Source organism: Talaromyces amestolkiae (assembly GCF_001896365.1).
Source record: "Talaromyces amestolkiae strain CIB chromosome Unknown scaffold2.1, whole genome shotgun sequence".
NCBI classification, from domain to species: domain Eukaryota; kingdom Fungi; phylum Ascomycota; class Eurotiomycetes; order Eurotiales; family Trichocomaceae; genus Talaromyces; species Talaromyces amestolkiae.
Window position 1 is genome coordinate 1025315 of NW_024468038.1, and position 13990 is coordinate 1039304.

The 13990-nt window shown below is 48.3% G+C and overlaps 5 protein-coding genes across 5 annotated transcripts; 3 read left to right on the forward strand and 2 right to left on the reverse strand.

Moving 5' to 3' along the window:
* Positions 1–1257: 1257 nt before the first annotated feature.
* Positions 1258–4604, reverse strand: BHQ10_001623 (uncharacterized protein; the record flags this gene model as incomplete). The annotated part of the gene is made up of 3 exons (XM_040873680.1): positions 1258–3224; positions 3309–3936; positions 4008–4604. 3 exons carry the CDS (start codon positions 4602–4604, stop codon positions 1258–1260), a joined length of 3192 nt encoding a protein of 1063 aa, XP_040730128.1.
* A 1538-nt stretch (positions 4605–6142) lies between these two features.
* On the forward strand, positions 6143–8362 carry BHQ10_001624 (uncharacterized protein; the record flags this gene model as incomplete). Its single annotated transcript, XM_040873681.1, has 2 exons — positions 6143–6348; positions 6415–8362. 2 exons carry the CDS (start codon positions 6143–6145, stop codon positions 8360–8362), a joined length of 2154 nt encoding a protein of 717 aa, XP_040730129.1.
* Positions 8363–9086: 724 nt separating this feature from the next.
* Positions 9087–10155, forward strand: BHQ10_001625 (uncharacterized protein; the record flags this gene model as incomplete). Its single annotated transcript, XM_040873682.1, has 3 exons — positions 9087–9096; positions 9261–9976; positions 10027–10155. 3 exons carry the CDS (start codon positions 9087–9089, stop codon positions 10153–10155), a joined length of 855 nt encoding a protein of 284 aa, XP_040730130.1.
* A 684-nt stretch (positions 10156–10839) lies between these two features.
* On the forward strand, positions 10840–11972 carry BHQ10_001626 (uncharacterized protein; the record flags this gene model as incomplete). The annotated part of the gene is made up of 3 exons (XM_040873683.1): positions 10840–10894; positions 10968–11075; positions 11131–11972. 3 exons carry the CDS (start codon positions 10840–10842, stop codon positions 11970–11972), a joined length of 1005 nt encoding a protein of 334 aa, XP_040730131.1.
* Positions 11973–12643: 671 nt separating this feature from the next.
* Positions 12644–13814, reverse strand: BHQ10_001627 (uncharacterized protein; the record flags this gene model as incomplete). Its single annotated transcript, XM_040873684.1, has 4 exons — positions 12644–12710; positions 12763–13120; positions 13186–13327; positions 13380–13814. The coding sequence occupies 4 exons, from the start codon at positions 13812–13814 to the stop codon at positions 12644–12646; spliced, it is 1002 nt and encodes a 333-aa protein (XP_040730132.1).
* Positions 13815–13990: the final 176 nt, after the last annotated feature.

Consider the following 13990-nt stretch of genomic DNA (forward strand, 5'->3'; position numbering starts at 1 on the left):
TTAAAACGTTGTCGTATCATGAGAGAGGAGCAGAAGTAAGCTAGGGAAAGGCAGAGTTAGCTTCCCAACTTTTGGAGAGGCCTAAAATAAATAATAGACAATACTAGCCTCCTATTGGTTGATAGCTATCACGTGAGCTCTTATATATTATCCTTTCTTCATATATTTCTATTACTTCCTTTCTAACATAGTTCCTGGGCAAATTTAGTCTAAAAGGAAAATATATATAAATAGTTTTTTTTATTTGTAATTTTATATAATTTTTTCTCTTTTCTTGGCCCTAATCTGTGAGCTTTATCAGATTACACGCGTTGTTGACGTAGCCTGACCACATAGTAAATTACCGCCAGTTAAAGGGTCTAGAAATGCGTCTCCGGGGCTAAAATAAGTCTCCATTTTGACCATTTCCTTTTGTTGGTTTTCCAGGCCGCAGAGCCCTGCTAAATTAGTTAATTTGATACCTTACGCTGAAGAGAGATCTATCCATTCCTAGCCCGGCAATTTAGTCTAGTTTCATGTCGTCGATGGTGCTTGGTTGACAGACAAAATGCGTGCTTCCTTTCATCTCGAAATGCTCCAAGCTGCGATCTGATTCGTCGGAGGACGGGGGCGACGGGAGATAATCGTCACGTGATATCAAATAGGGGGCCGACAGACCAACCACATCAGCCAAGAGACATGAGATCCTCGATTGTGCAACGCTGCGGCCGCTCAATATGTTCCTTATGCATCATTTGTGCCGCCTTGCTGTCGCTGCGGTTGGTGGCCTCTATTGCACGTGGGTTGGTTGGATCTGATCTCCAGGATACATAACCTAGTTTCTAAAACAGCAGCATATTAACGGATTCAACCAGACTTCATCGATTTCGATCTGGAATTGAGTTGATAGGGAGATCTGAAGGAGGAAGTGCCGCATATTATTCACATATCTATCTAGCGACTGTCGGACAACAAGAAAGAAGCTATGCGATGCCATGCCATGCCAGTATAACTCTCTGTAATCAAACATGATTCTATAATATACAATAGGACAGAGAATAGATGAAGATACACAAATAATTAATTTCAAGGTAGAACCCGCTGGCAAGTTGCAATTGCATAACGTGTTGATGGAAAAGGTAAAGAACCGAAAATAGAGAGGGATCAATACAGGCAGATTTTCATCAGGGGGCATTTAAAATATAACGCAAAATAGAACACAAGGAAAAGAAGATAAGAAAAAGGTATGCAAGACCCGCATGATCAATATGTAGCAGTCTAAAGTCTCAAAGCGTCTAGTATCCGCTTGGCCATTTCTCGGTATTGCCACATACCACCTGAGACCTTCTTGAACTGGATGCCATGCAATGAAAACAACGGCACCTTCACAATGAGGATCTCGAAGCGTAAAACGAGGTTTTCGCCAGTATCGCTCTGCACCCGTGTCGTAGTTTCGCCGACTACACGCTCACCCACCACGTTGTTCTGGGATTGGCCATAATCATCAGAAGCCTCCGAATTGGACACGAAACTGCGGTCCGGAGGGCCTTGGTTGCGCCGGTTATATCGTGATGCATGGGCCGCTCTTGTATCGTCTCTGGCTTCTTCATTCGCCCGCAATCCCCCAAAGCTGATTCTCCGCCTGTGAGCAGAAACTTGACCCTGTCTTTCCGGGCTCGAAGGTCGGGCATCTACCACGCGGTCAAGGTCAATGCTAGGTGCATGTCGGCAGCTGAATCCACCCTTGATTTCTGTATACTCAACGTTCAGCTGTCTAAGCACGCGAATAATATCGGCCCGGATGAAAGGAAGAGGCTTGCTACTCGTGGTAGACACACTGAAAAGACCTTTCAGGTAGACCGGTTTGGCAAAGTCCTCGCCAGTGTTTGGTGCCTCTAATGCGTTTCCAGTATTTGATAGATCGCCGTCATCTTCATCTTCAGGAACGGTGGCTTCTCTAGCTTCTTCTCGACGAGCCCTGCGGGCTTGTATACTCTCCCGTCGTGCGTGACCAAGAGACTTGGCCCGCATAGCCCCTGATCGTGGTGCAGGTTTGGTCTCATTCAACGGAGCCGACTCTCCAAGACTAGGCTTCTGTTTCTCAATGTCACTGCCACCTAGACCATCAGATCCACTTGTAAGAGGCGGCTCATTGAGATTGGAGCCATTGCCATCCGCACCGTACTTTCGCGCCAATCTGCGGGATCGATAGTCAGCAGAGTTGACGCTCGTAGATCTCTCCAAGTACTTGTTGGATCGCGTCTCTTGAAGTGGTCCTCCTGCTGACCTGGGGGGCTGGAGCGGGTCTTGTTGTGTTTGGCTGCTTGACTCATGCAGAGTAGTCGGTGATGGCTCGGCACGCCTTGTTCTGCGGATACTAAAACCACGATGCGGTGTTGAGGCCATGTCGGCAGGCGGCTGAACATTGAGACTTGGTACAGTTTGTGGAAAGTGTTTCTCTCTTTCGCCAGATTCACGGCCTCGGTCTTTCACTCTACGGGTGCTGAAGCGCCTCAGAATACCAGCTGCAGTACTCTCCTTCTTGGCGGGCGAGTCACCTTGCGGTGTAACAATCGTCGGGTTAGTATTTGGACTAGCGGACTGGTTGACGTGAAGTTTCTTGATTCCGTCGGCCAAATCGTCATCGCCATGAGTCCTGGCTCGTGGGCGGCTTCTGCTGCTGGTATCCTTCACTCCGGGTACATCATATTGATTAGTATGTGCGGTTTCGGGTGCGGCTAAATCGGGCATTTTTAATACGGTGTCAGACGGAATAGAAAGAGCTCCCGGATTCTTTGAGGCTCTTTCCCGATCAAGCTTCTCCTTGACTAGAAAATAGACCGAAATGAGAGGGCTGTAGGCATTAAGAGGATCGCTTCCGGTCTGGACTGCCTCGACAGAGGAATTGGACAAGGTCTCTCTGCTTGCCGAGTTCCGTCGTCGATAGAAATCAAAGACACCTCTTCTCTTGTCGCTGCTTGGGTTTGGAGTTGCTGATTCTCGAGTAAAAGATCTCGCAGCAATTTGGTAGTCTTCAGATTCCAAGGTCTTTGTTAACTGAGCCGTAATAAATTCAGGAGGGCCAAAGTCGAAACCCGTCATCTTCTCTACCACCTCTGGATCCAACGGAAGCTGAAGCGGTTCTCGTACCGGGAGGTAGTTTTCTGGTGGCCCATTGAAGCCTTTCGTCATCCACGGGTGATTCATAATTTCGGCCAAGCTGGCCCGTTTCTTTGGATCTGTAACTAGCATTCGTGATATTATGTGACGACATTCTACGCCAATAGATTAGTATGTGACGGCCCAGAATGCATATAAACGCAGCTTACCTGATGTCAAACCTTGTGGGTACTCGACCTCACCCTTTTTGATTTTGGCATGAAGGTTTGGCATGCTTTGGTCGTCGAAAGGAACCTTGCCGCAGACGAGGACATAAAGGACAATACCAAAACTCCAAACGTCTACTTCAGGGCCTGTGTACTGGCGCGCCTGCAGTAATTCTGGAGCGGCAAAATACAGACTTCCACAGAATGTACGCAAATGGCTCCTCGGTGAAAATAGATTGCTCAAACCAAAATCGATAATCTTGATGTCACCGGTCTTGCTAATTAAGATGTTTTCGATCTTGAGATCGCGATGAACGATACTGTTGCGATGACAATAATCCAAAGCACTGGCAATTTGCCGAGCGAACTTCCTCGCTTGCTTCTCTTTCAGTTTGCCGTGTGATATAATATAATCCAGCATCTGGCCACCGTTGACGTATTCAAAGAGCATGTACCAGTGATAAGGGGTACGAACGACATCACGCATGCCGCAAACATACGGATGATCCACGAGGGACACGATGGCGGCCTCTCTCGCGGTACGAATTTCTTTTGACCGGTCGGCGCGCTCAGCGTCTCTTCCACTTCGATGTTCCTCGGTGGTTTGCCTCGGAACAACCTTGACAGCGACCTATGTAGCATTGAATAGTTAGCAACCAAGACGTGCATTTGATTAATAATAATTCAGAAGGCAATGATTACCTGCTCGCCCGTTTCTATATTTTTGGCAATCTTGACTTTGCCCATGCTTCCAGCACCGATAGTCTTACCGAGAGCCCATTGACCCGTTGGCGTGGATATCATGGTGCGTCGTTTGGGCTGAACTGGGTTACTGTGGCCTGCTTGTTGCGCCGAAGCAGCGGCGGCGGCGACGTTGGCCGCATTCGCATCAACAACGGTTCCAGGCATATCGACTGAGTTTCGTCTATGTCGAGAGGCGGTGCCGTGGTGTTGAGGGGCCCGAGCTGGGTCGGGGCGGTGGGAGGTGAGCGGGCGCTCCTGAGAACGTTCCCGAGAGGAGTCTCTGCGAGAGGTGGACGGACGGGCAAGGTTAGAATTCTCGAAATCTCGACGTGCTATGTTTGCAAAAGCGGCCTGATTGGAGGGAGGTCGACGGTCGTACGATTGAGATCGTGAGGAGGAGTGTTGTTGGGAATAAGATGACGGGGGCCTGGCGGTTGTGCTTCGAGTCCTGTGGGGAAGATCCGATGATGGGGGGCGATGATGCGCGTGAGGGCGGGAGGACGAATGGCTGCGAACAACCGTTGGACTCGTTGAGGTCGATGCCGCAGCGGACATACCGTTCAAGTAGCCAAGTAGAAAAGTACAGAGCTTTTCTCTCGGTGCTAAATTAGATATACACGGGGGAGGGGAACAATGGTTTGCGAAATCGAGCGGTCGCAAACAAGACAATGTTCAGCAGCCCAGCCTCCGAGGACAACTCTTAGACCTGCCAATCACAAAGAGGAACAGAAAACAAGCGAACACCAGTCTGTACTCCGTAGCGGATGCTCTATATTAATAGTCACGGGAATTAATACCAAGCCCCGCGAAGCAACAGACTGGGTGGTAGCCAGACAACAAGAGCCTTGGGGGCAGAAACAAAGGAGAAAAGGTCGGCACTGGACAGAGGCACAGGGCGATAGTTTAGTAGAGGCAGAGGGTTAAATGCGCTGGCGTAGATGGATGCAGCTGGAGCAACGGGAGGCTGGAGGAGACGGCGGCGGGAGTCAACTCAGTCAAGACTCCAGGGTTAAGCCCAGGCAGCTAGTGGGCGAGCTAGTCTGAGCGGCGTGATGTAGGTCACTAGCTGATTTGACATGAAATGACGCATGCAATGCAGAGACAGAGAGCAAGACTAGCGTGGAAGAGGTAAAGATGTGATCAAGCAAGAGTTTGGTGAGCAGCTGGAGTGGAGAGGTGGACATAGTAGGATGAGTGCCTGAGGGAAAGCGCGGACTGGGTCGGTTGGTTACTGGGTAACATAGTGGCTGATGGATGCGGCAACAACCTGGAGATACCAGACTCACTGTACTTGCTTACTATGTACACTTTCCATGTTTTAGCTACGGATGATGATTATCCCAAGGAAAGCATATTTACACAAGCTGTCTATATCTTGATCCCGACATGGCTCCTTTTTTGATCACGGACCCAGAAGTCCGAACCTTTACCTTGGAAATGGCTGCCCCGGGAGGAGGCTAAGAAACCTAGAACTCTTGGAGACCGCGGCCCCACCAGGACGTAGTGTGCCTGGTGCCCAAGATATCTTTTAGAACTTACATACCATTAGACTCATCCTGATACGTCCCAAGAACCTTAGCCCAATAGGTTTGTTTTTTCTCTACCTTAAAAAGTAGAGAGATCGGAATTTTCTGCGGAAGCAATTACGTTGGATCTGTTCCTTCTTTAATTTTCCCTGTGATACTCGTCATCTGCATGTGGCAGCTCTCAATCTTCGATCGAAAGAGATAGTATACGTATTACGTACTCTGTTATGTACGTACTTCACCTACCAGTTAAATAATTATGGAGGTTGGAGTACTATGTAAGTAAGAGGATAGAAACACATGCAATTTGTTTTACGCTTCAGCCACAGATTGTGTGTTGAAAACTTGAAAGACACCAGCCACATTGCAGMCCCGCCTCCAGTGGCGGTGCCATAGCGTCAGACAGTGATCTGACATCCGGGAAGGTGCAAGCTGCGTGGTTGCCTTTGCAACTATTCACCTGCGCCGACGATGGCTCCCATGTCAGAATATCTTGTCTCTTTCTATGATTGACTGAATACTCTGGAACACTCACCCCGTTCCCAATAATATCACCTTCAAGCAACCATGGCCAGCAAAAGATCGCGCGGCGCCTTTGAAGCCGATCTTCAAGCGCTCCAGTCGCCTTACGCTTTCTATGGCACACCACTTCCCCCTCTCGACCCCGGTACGCGCGACGATGGCTCTTACGTCCCCGTCTGGAAGCAAGAAGTAACCGACGAGCGAGGACGGAAGCGACTGCACGGCGCGTTTACCGGAGGTTTCAGCGCCGGGTGAGCTCGTCGCGTTTGGATTTTCAATCAATGGGAACATAACGACTAAAATATGATTTGGAACAGGTATTTCAATACGGTGGGCTCAAAAGAAGGCTGGACACCGTCAACTTTTGTCTCTTCAAGGCAGAACCGCGCAAGAGACACAAAACAGCAGAAGGTCGAGGACTTCATGGATGAAGAGGATATCCGTGAGGCGGAGGAATCCAAGCAACTGCAGACGTCCGAAGACTTTGCAGGTTTGGGCGGTGGGCAAACTCAGGCCACGGGCAGACGTGGCATAGTCGACCTCCTCAAGACGGAAGGTGAAACTATGGGTGTCAAGCTGTTGAAGAGGATGGGTTGGAGGGAAGGGCAGGGCATTGGACCGAAAGTGAGGCGAAGAGCCAATCTTGAAGACAGCAGCAACCTCCCACAGCACGCGATCCATCAACTTGAAACCCATTTATTCGCCCCTTCAGACGCCCCGATGGTCACCTTTGTGCGAAAAGTTGATCATTTTGGTCTCGGATTTGAGAGAGAAGAACGGCTTGACTCCAACTTGCGGCTGAAGGACACCCCGAGTCGCCAGGATGAGGATGAAGATGAAGCGGGTGATTCATTCTTCGGCGGGCGACTGACAACACAAAAGCCGAGGAAAGTGAATCAGGCTCCGCGTCGAGGAGTGTTTGGGGTCGGCATCTTGAATGATACTGGTTCTGATGACGAAGATCCATATTCGATGGGACCCCGAATATCCTACAACCGTACTATAGGAGGTGACAAGAAGAAAAAGAAGAAATTACAAAGTACCGAGGAGGGAAAGGCGGTCTCAGCAAATCCTCTTTTGAGTAACAAACCCGTTTTTATCTCCAAGAAAACGTCCCTAGCTGGGTTCCGGAAGTGTCACGACGGACGTCTACCACTCGACGGTTTCGTTCTCGCGGATGCAGTTTCCGGGTTATCACTCTCAGCTGGTAGAAAGTTCACGCCGCCAGATATACCCCCTGGTTGGAAATCGGCGAAGGCTCCTGCAGCCCAAAGTGATTTATCGAAGTATATGTCAACGGCGGACGCGGCAAAGTCTTCCAATCTCGATCCGAAGTCTCGTGCCGAGTTGCTCGGTGAGGAACAGCTTCCAGGGAAGTCTATATTTGATTGGATGACACCAGAGGCTCGTGAGAGGCTTGTCAAAGCCACTGGGAGGACTGATCTTCCACCAGCCTTGGGAGAAAAGGCTCCAAAAGGCTTTCACATATCAGAAGCCGAGCGGCGGAGGAATTTATGGGACCTCGTGCCTAAGCTTGACAAGGAGGCTGCCGTTCAGGCTCTGAAAAGAGCAGTAGGGGGTTGGATGCCATACTCGGAGGATGAAAGCAAGCGAGCACGTTATCGTATTTTCCTTGAGATTTCGGCTGGTCTGAAACAAGGTCTTCCAGATCGTCTGCCAGGATCAACAACAGATGAATGGGTAAATGAGATGCGAGAGTTCACTAGAGCAGCTGAAGTATTTAAGCCTATATCTGGCGTTATGGCCTCGCGATTTACTTCGGCAAGCTCTGCACCGAAAGTTACATCTGATCAACCAGATTCCTCTACAGAGGCTCTACTAAGTCGACCGCCTGCTAAACCGGAAGATCCGGCCGAAGAGGCGGCTAAGATTGGTATGTTTGGTCCGTTGACTCGCAGTACGATATCGTTTTATCCGACTCGCTTGCTTTGCAAGCGATTTAATATCAAGCCTCCGGCACACGTTCACATGGACCCTGGGGATCATCTCACGGGAGGGACCGGAGGCCCTACAGGAACTGCAGGCTCAACAAAGACTTCACTCGTTTCTCAGGAGACAATGGATCAGCTTCTCTTGGAATCCGGGATAGCGATGTCTGGCAAACATATTTCTGCTCCGGCACCAGAGCAGAAGCCTCTTGTGATTGAGCCTGAACGAAACGAGGCACTGGAAGGCGAACGACCAGGCGAAGCTGTTTTCAAAGCTATCTTCGGCAGTGACTCGGAAGAAGAGGATGAGGATTAATGTATATTATTTAGCATGAGACATTTACAAGCTACTATCAGGTCTCTACACTTATTATCGGCATTGTAGAGTTGAACCGGAATTGCTAAGGATGCTAAGCTTTCGGAGGATCAGTGACTGACGTCTTGGCGCGCTTTTCATAAATCAGACACCGATACACGGATTTCACTACATGTACGTGTACATTAAATATTATTAGAACGATTTTGAGAGACCAGTCGCCCCTTCTTAGATGAGGCCTTGTTTTTCCGAGACAGGTCGTCTTGCTGAACGATTGGACCGATCGGACCGCCTGCAGACTAGCTTACGAACCTTAGCTTGGCCCCTCTTTTCTGCTTCTCCTCTTGTCTCTGTCTCTGCTCCACAGATAACCGCCAACATACGACTGACTGGCTCCGTCACTATTCCCTCGACTTCTGATAATCATACTATTTGATGATGCTATCAGTCGTATATTTGCTGATTCCAACTTCGCACCTGCTTAGCGATTGCGGATATCTTTGACAGGAGTTTTAGGGAGCCCAGCATCCCATCTACATACTTCGGAATCATTTCGACTTCTGCTTGTCTATCGCTAAACTCCGCGGACTTCTTAATATACAATCATATTCATCAGCATCTTGTCTGCTTTATACTAGTCCTATCGTCCTTCTTACCCGGCGGCGACTGAAGTCTTTTAATATCTGGCGAGCGTTGCACTTTACTATTCACTCGAACGAGCATCATGCAAAATGGTGAGTCTCTTCTGTCCACTAAGCGCATTTGCTGCGTCATCTACACCGCATTATCCCGCGATTCTCTCCATGAACTAGTATCATATGCTAGAAATATAATTTTGAAACTCATTATCTAAAGGGTTGCTGTCTTTCGCGTTCGAGCAATGACGAACAGCCCACAGCGACACAAGAGCGTCAGGAAGACGCTCTTTCTACCCACCAGTCTGAGCGTCATTCACGTCAACAAGACTCGAATAGTTCGACCCGTCGCCGCTCTCGCCCCCGACGTCAGGGCGTGGCGCTCCCGCTAGACCAACATTACAACCAACCGATCAAGCCGCACGTATGGCGCAGCAAACGTCGCCTCTGGACACGAACGCAAATCGATCGGGAGCGGGATGAGTTTTTCGATACGAGGGTTACTGGCCGCGCAGAGGTGTGGGCTGCCCTCCGCGCAGCCCTGTCGCTATTGCGCGAAAGCGAGATTGAGACGGCGCAGGGAATAATCGACGCCGCTGGGGTCACTGTGCCTACTGGCGATCTATGCGAGGGCGCATATGACGAGAATGGTGTGCTGTACCGCTTACCGCAATGTATTGTGAGCGACCCGGACAACATTGTGGATGACTCTGGTGGCGCCGCCGGCGAAACCGACGGAGGCGATGATGATATCGAAGATGGCATTTCAGATCGCAAAATTGTTTCGGAAGAGTCGGACGAGGAACTCATTTCCGACGATGTTGAGAGACGTCGTGAAGAAAAGGGCAAAATGAGCGAGCGCGATATGATCAGGGTTAAAGCAAGGTTGAGTGACCGTGGTGGTCCAGATGTGATCATGCCTATTGGAAAGACGCAAAATGTGGGTGTGCTTGCTCGCAAGATACATAGTGAGGCCAAGGTATGTTCGTCGTATTTATTCTGTTTCTCCGATCTAACATTGTTTCAAAGTTGGCCAATACTCAACGTATACGAATTGTATACCTTGGCCGGATGCTGAGAGAGAACGAGCCCTTGGTCGACCAAGGCTGGAAGCCAGGTCAGGTCATCAATGCAATGGTGGTCGCCAAACCATCTTAATATTAATGAGTCTGGATTCATTTTCAAAGTTCAAAACCGTGACCACGACCGGCCGTCAAACTACTTCATATTCATCATCTACTCTCTCTCTCTCTCTCTCTCTCTCTCTCTGTGCTGCATCTTTCTTATATTGGAGTTCTGACTGAATTTTTTGCACAATACCCCAACTGTTCTACATACTGATTGTTCCATTTGTTATTTGAGCTATCTCTATTTAATTCATGAGTTTGTACTAATTGTACTTGTTCATGCATCAACACCGGCGCATTATCTCTTGTCTGGTCGACGTCGGTAGCTGCTAGCTATACCGGCTTCCCTAATCTCCCCTAACCATGTGACAATATAATTTCCACTGATTTACTATCGTTGAATGCATATTTCGATTTTGTCGTAACTATAGCGTATGGACTACAAGTTCAAATCACACATTGTAAATGTTACTACGTACTACATAAATAGAAGGATCTTATCAGATGCACCGATAAGAAGGGCGGTGAAAAGCGGAGCGGAGCTATTATCGCATACAAAAAAAAATAATCTCCGCAGCAGAAAAAGTTGTCCAGTCGGACATCGATATTGCGGCACACAATCAGGACAATAGTTCGACACCTCGGATCTTTTCTTATATGGTCTAATTCTAGAGTCCATACTGCATAGAGACGATCGCCTTGTAGCACTGCCGTCATGGCTACCGCAGATATTCAAAAAACGCCGTTCGTGAGGGAATTGGCATCGAGTGGTGAGTTCTCAACTTTATGGCTGAATGTCAACCCAATGGCGGTATGAATAAAAACTAATTGATATCGGTATAGACCGTAAAACCCGTGACAAAGCCTTCGAATCATTGACCCTCTTCCTCAAAGCTCGCAAAGACCTAAGTCTCCTCGAACTGCTCAAAGTCTGGAGAGGATTATTCTTCTGTTCGTCCCTCCTTCCTCCTCTTCTCTTTTTTTCTATGCCTAACAACAGAAACAGGCTTCTACCATTCCGACCGCCCCCTAACCCAACAAGCCCTCGCGCGCGCCCTCTCATACTCCCTCGTCCCCAGCCTCCCGCGCGAAAGCCGGCTTCGCTTCCTGCGCGCGTTCTGGATTACTATTGGCACTGAATTCCACAATCTGGACAGATTGCGACTTGATAAATACTTGTTTCTGATTAGGTGCTATGTCGGCGTTGCGTTTGAGATTTATCTGAAGGGGAAAATTAATGATAAATCGGAGACAGGAAAGGAGGAGGAGGAGAAACAAGATGAAGGGAATAAAAAGAGAAAAAGAACCGGAGAAGATAAAACCAAGAACGGCAAGAGGAGAAAACAGTCCGGGGGCAATAACAACGAGGCAACGTCAGCGCAAGGCGGGAAATGGACAGAGTTGGAATCATATATTTCGCTACTAGAGGAGGGACCGCTGTGTCCCATCAACTTTGACCCAAAAGAGCAAAAACCCGGCAAAGATGAGATAGCCATGCCACATGGTCCTGATGGATTGCGGTACCATATTACTGATATCTGGCTTGACGAGTTGGAGAAAGTTGTCTCTTCATATGATTCTGACGACAAAAGCGAGGAAAACGTACCGGTAAAAGACCGTCTTGACGTCCCCATTGAACTACTGCTCAGACCATTTGAGAAATTGAAGAAAGAATCTCAGACGAAGTCAGTGCGGGTGAAGGTGGTTAGTGAGGTGTTGGATGATGAGCGGTTGGTTGAATGGGGGTTTAAGGAGAGAAAGAAGAAGAGGAGTGTTGGAAGTGGGGATGAAGAGGATGACGAGGAAGAGGAGGATGAGAATGCATCGTGGGATGGGTTTGATGATTAGGTGTTGGCTCTGGTTTGGTTTGCACGTACTTATTCATGGGATTTGCATTTGTAGAATAACAACTTTATTAGCCTACGTCTTCAACGATTTTCTACATGTAGCACTTGAGAGCAGTTGGAAGACAGTCCGACTGATAGGTTGAGTCAACAGAATGGGAACGATATCCATTCAGCATCAATGGTTCAGATGATCATGATATAGACACAAAATCAGAAGCAAATTTAGAAAAGCACACTCGGTGATACTATATAATAGAATGGAGGACGACGGTGAATCATTTAGAAGTAGAATAGATAAAAATAGATAAACGTAGTAGCGCCACCATGAATAGACCCGGGACATGACAGACAAATACAATATGAAACGAAAAAAGTGATTATATCCATGACTTTCAAGAAGGTGTGAGGTGGGGGAAAAGGGGCAAAGTAGGAGAATTAAGAATTCATGAATGAGAAATACGCTGCGTCCTGAGTTCGTAAAGGGGAAGAAGGCGAAGGAGAAGGGTATAAGAGTATAGGAGGATATAGACATTTTGAGGAATAATGTTGGAGGCCTTCAGCCTTAGGGATAACGATTCAAGTCCTGGGCTGTATCATTGTACCAATATAACACCAGTAGTTCGTCATATGCACAAGTACATATATTATCCAGATGCCCATCAAATGACTATTTTAACGAAATTCGATCGCCGGAGTGCATCCGCGATCCGGAATATGCTTCAATTCGAGTTTTTGATACCTAGAAGGGAGGTAGTTAGCAGCTGATATAATAGACGGCGTGGGCTACATACTTTTCGCTTTTCGCGTGAAAGTAAATTCCACTGACAGTTCCTTCTATCTGATTGAAACAGATGTAATAGAACCCTTCAAAACTGGCTCCGGAGATCTGCCGCACTCGATGATCGGGTACTAGGAAATACTCTTTCCAACGCATAAACAAATGTTCGCGCTGTGCATAGTTTCGGTATGTGAAATCAGCCTTTTTGGCCTGTTTGGCGAGCGGTCTCCACGCCTCGAATCGGGCCCAATGCTGCATATCGGTTTTTTCGTTGGCACCCCAGGTCTCGTTCTTGGTCACGAATGTGTGTTTTGTGCCGATGATTTCTCCTTCAAAAAAGGTGGTCAGGGTAGGGTGTTCCTCTGTGAGGCCTGTGTCATGTTAGCTATATTCCATTTAGACTAGAAGTGAACAATTGAAAACTTGCCTTGGATACGCAAATAACCACAAAGGTAAGACTCCGCCATGTCGACGTGTTTGATTTCGACGTGCACATTGTATACTTGGTGGTCGGACTCTTGTGTACCTTCGAATCTGCTTCCGGCGCGAAGAAACGAACAGGTATGGTTTGGGACGAGCTGTTTGAAATTAGCGAATCGATTCAATTGTTCGATTTTTACCATGACATACCCTGACATTAGAAAACTCGTGGCTGAGCGACGAGCTTGTGGATGAGGTTGAAGTGACTGATGACGTCTGCGACGTCGGGCTGCCTGATGAATCGTCCTTGCTATCCGCGGGAGAACTGGCAGGACTCGGAGAATCCATATCGGTATCATCTTCGCTTTCTCGTCCCTTCATAGACGATGAGTCTGGGGTTGTCGCGATTTGTAGTGACGTAGCATCGTCGCCAACCCGTTCCTCTATAGCTGTGGACTCGACGGTGGCCGACACGGTCCCTTCTTCGAGGGCACCGTCATCGCCATCATTGACAGAGCGCTCCTCGGTCGCGATGGAAAATGCAGATGCTCGTATTATCTCTGGCGGGCAGGTAGTGTGCACGATCTGGTCATCGACGAGGGCGCTCGCGGTTAACGGTGGAGTGACTTCGCTCGGCGTCGGCATTGTACCGGTTGAGATCAGAACAAAAATGACATCGGAGGAGGAGAGGAGATGATGATGTTACACAATCGTAGGAGACATAAGGCAATTAACACAAGAACAAAAGAGGTTTCTAAGACTAAAGGATGAGATCTTTTCGCAGGAGTCGAGAAGATGAAGTGAGGAGATATGAACGTGGT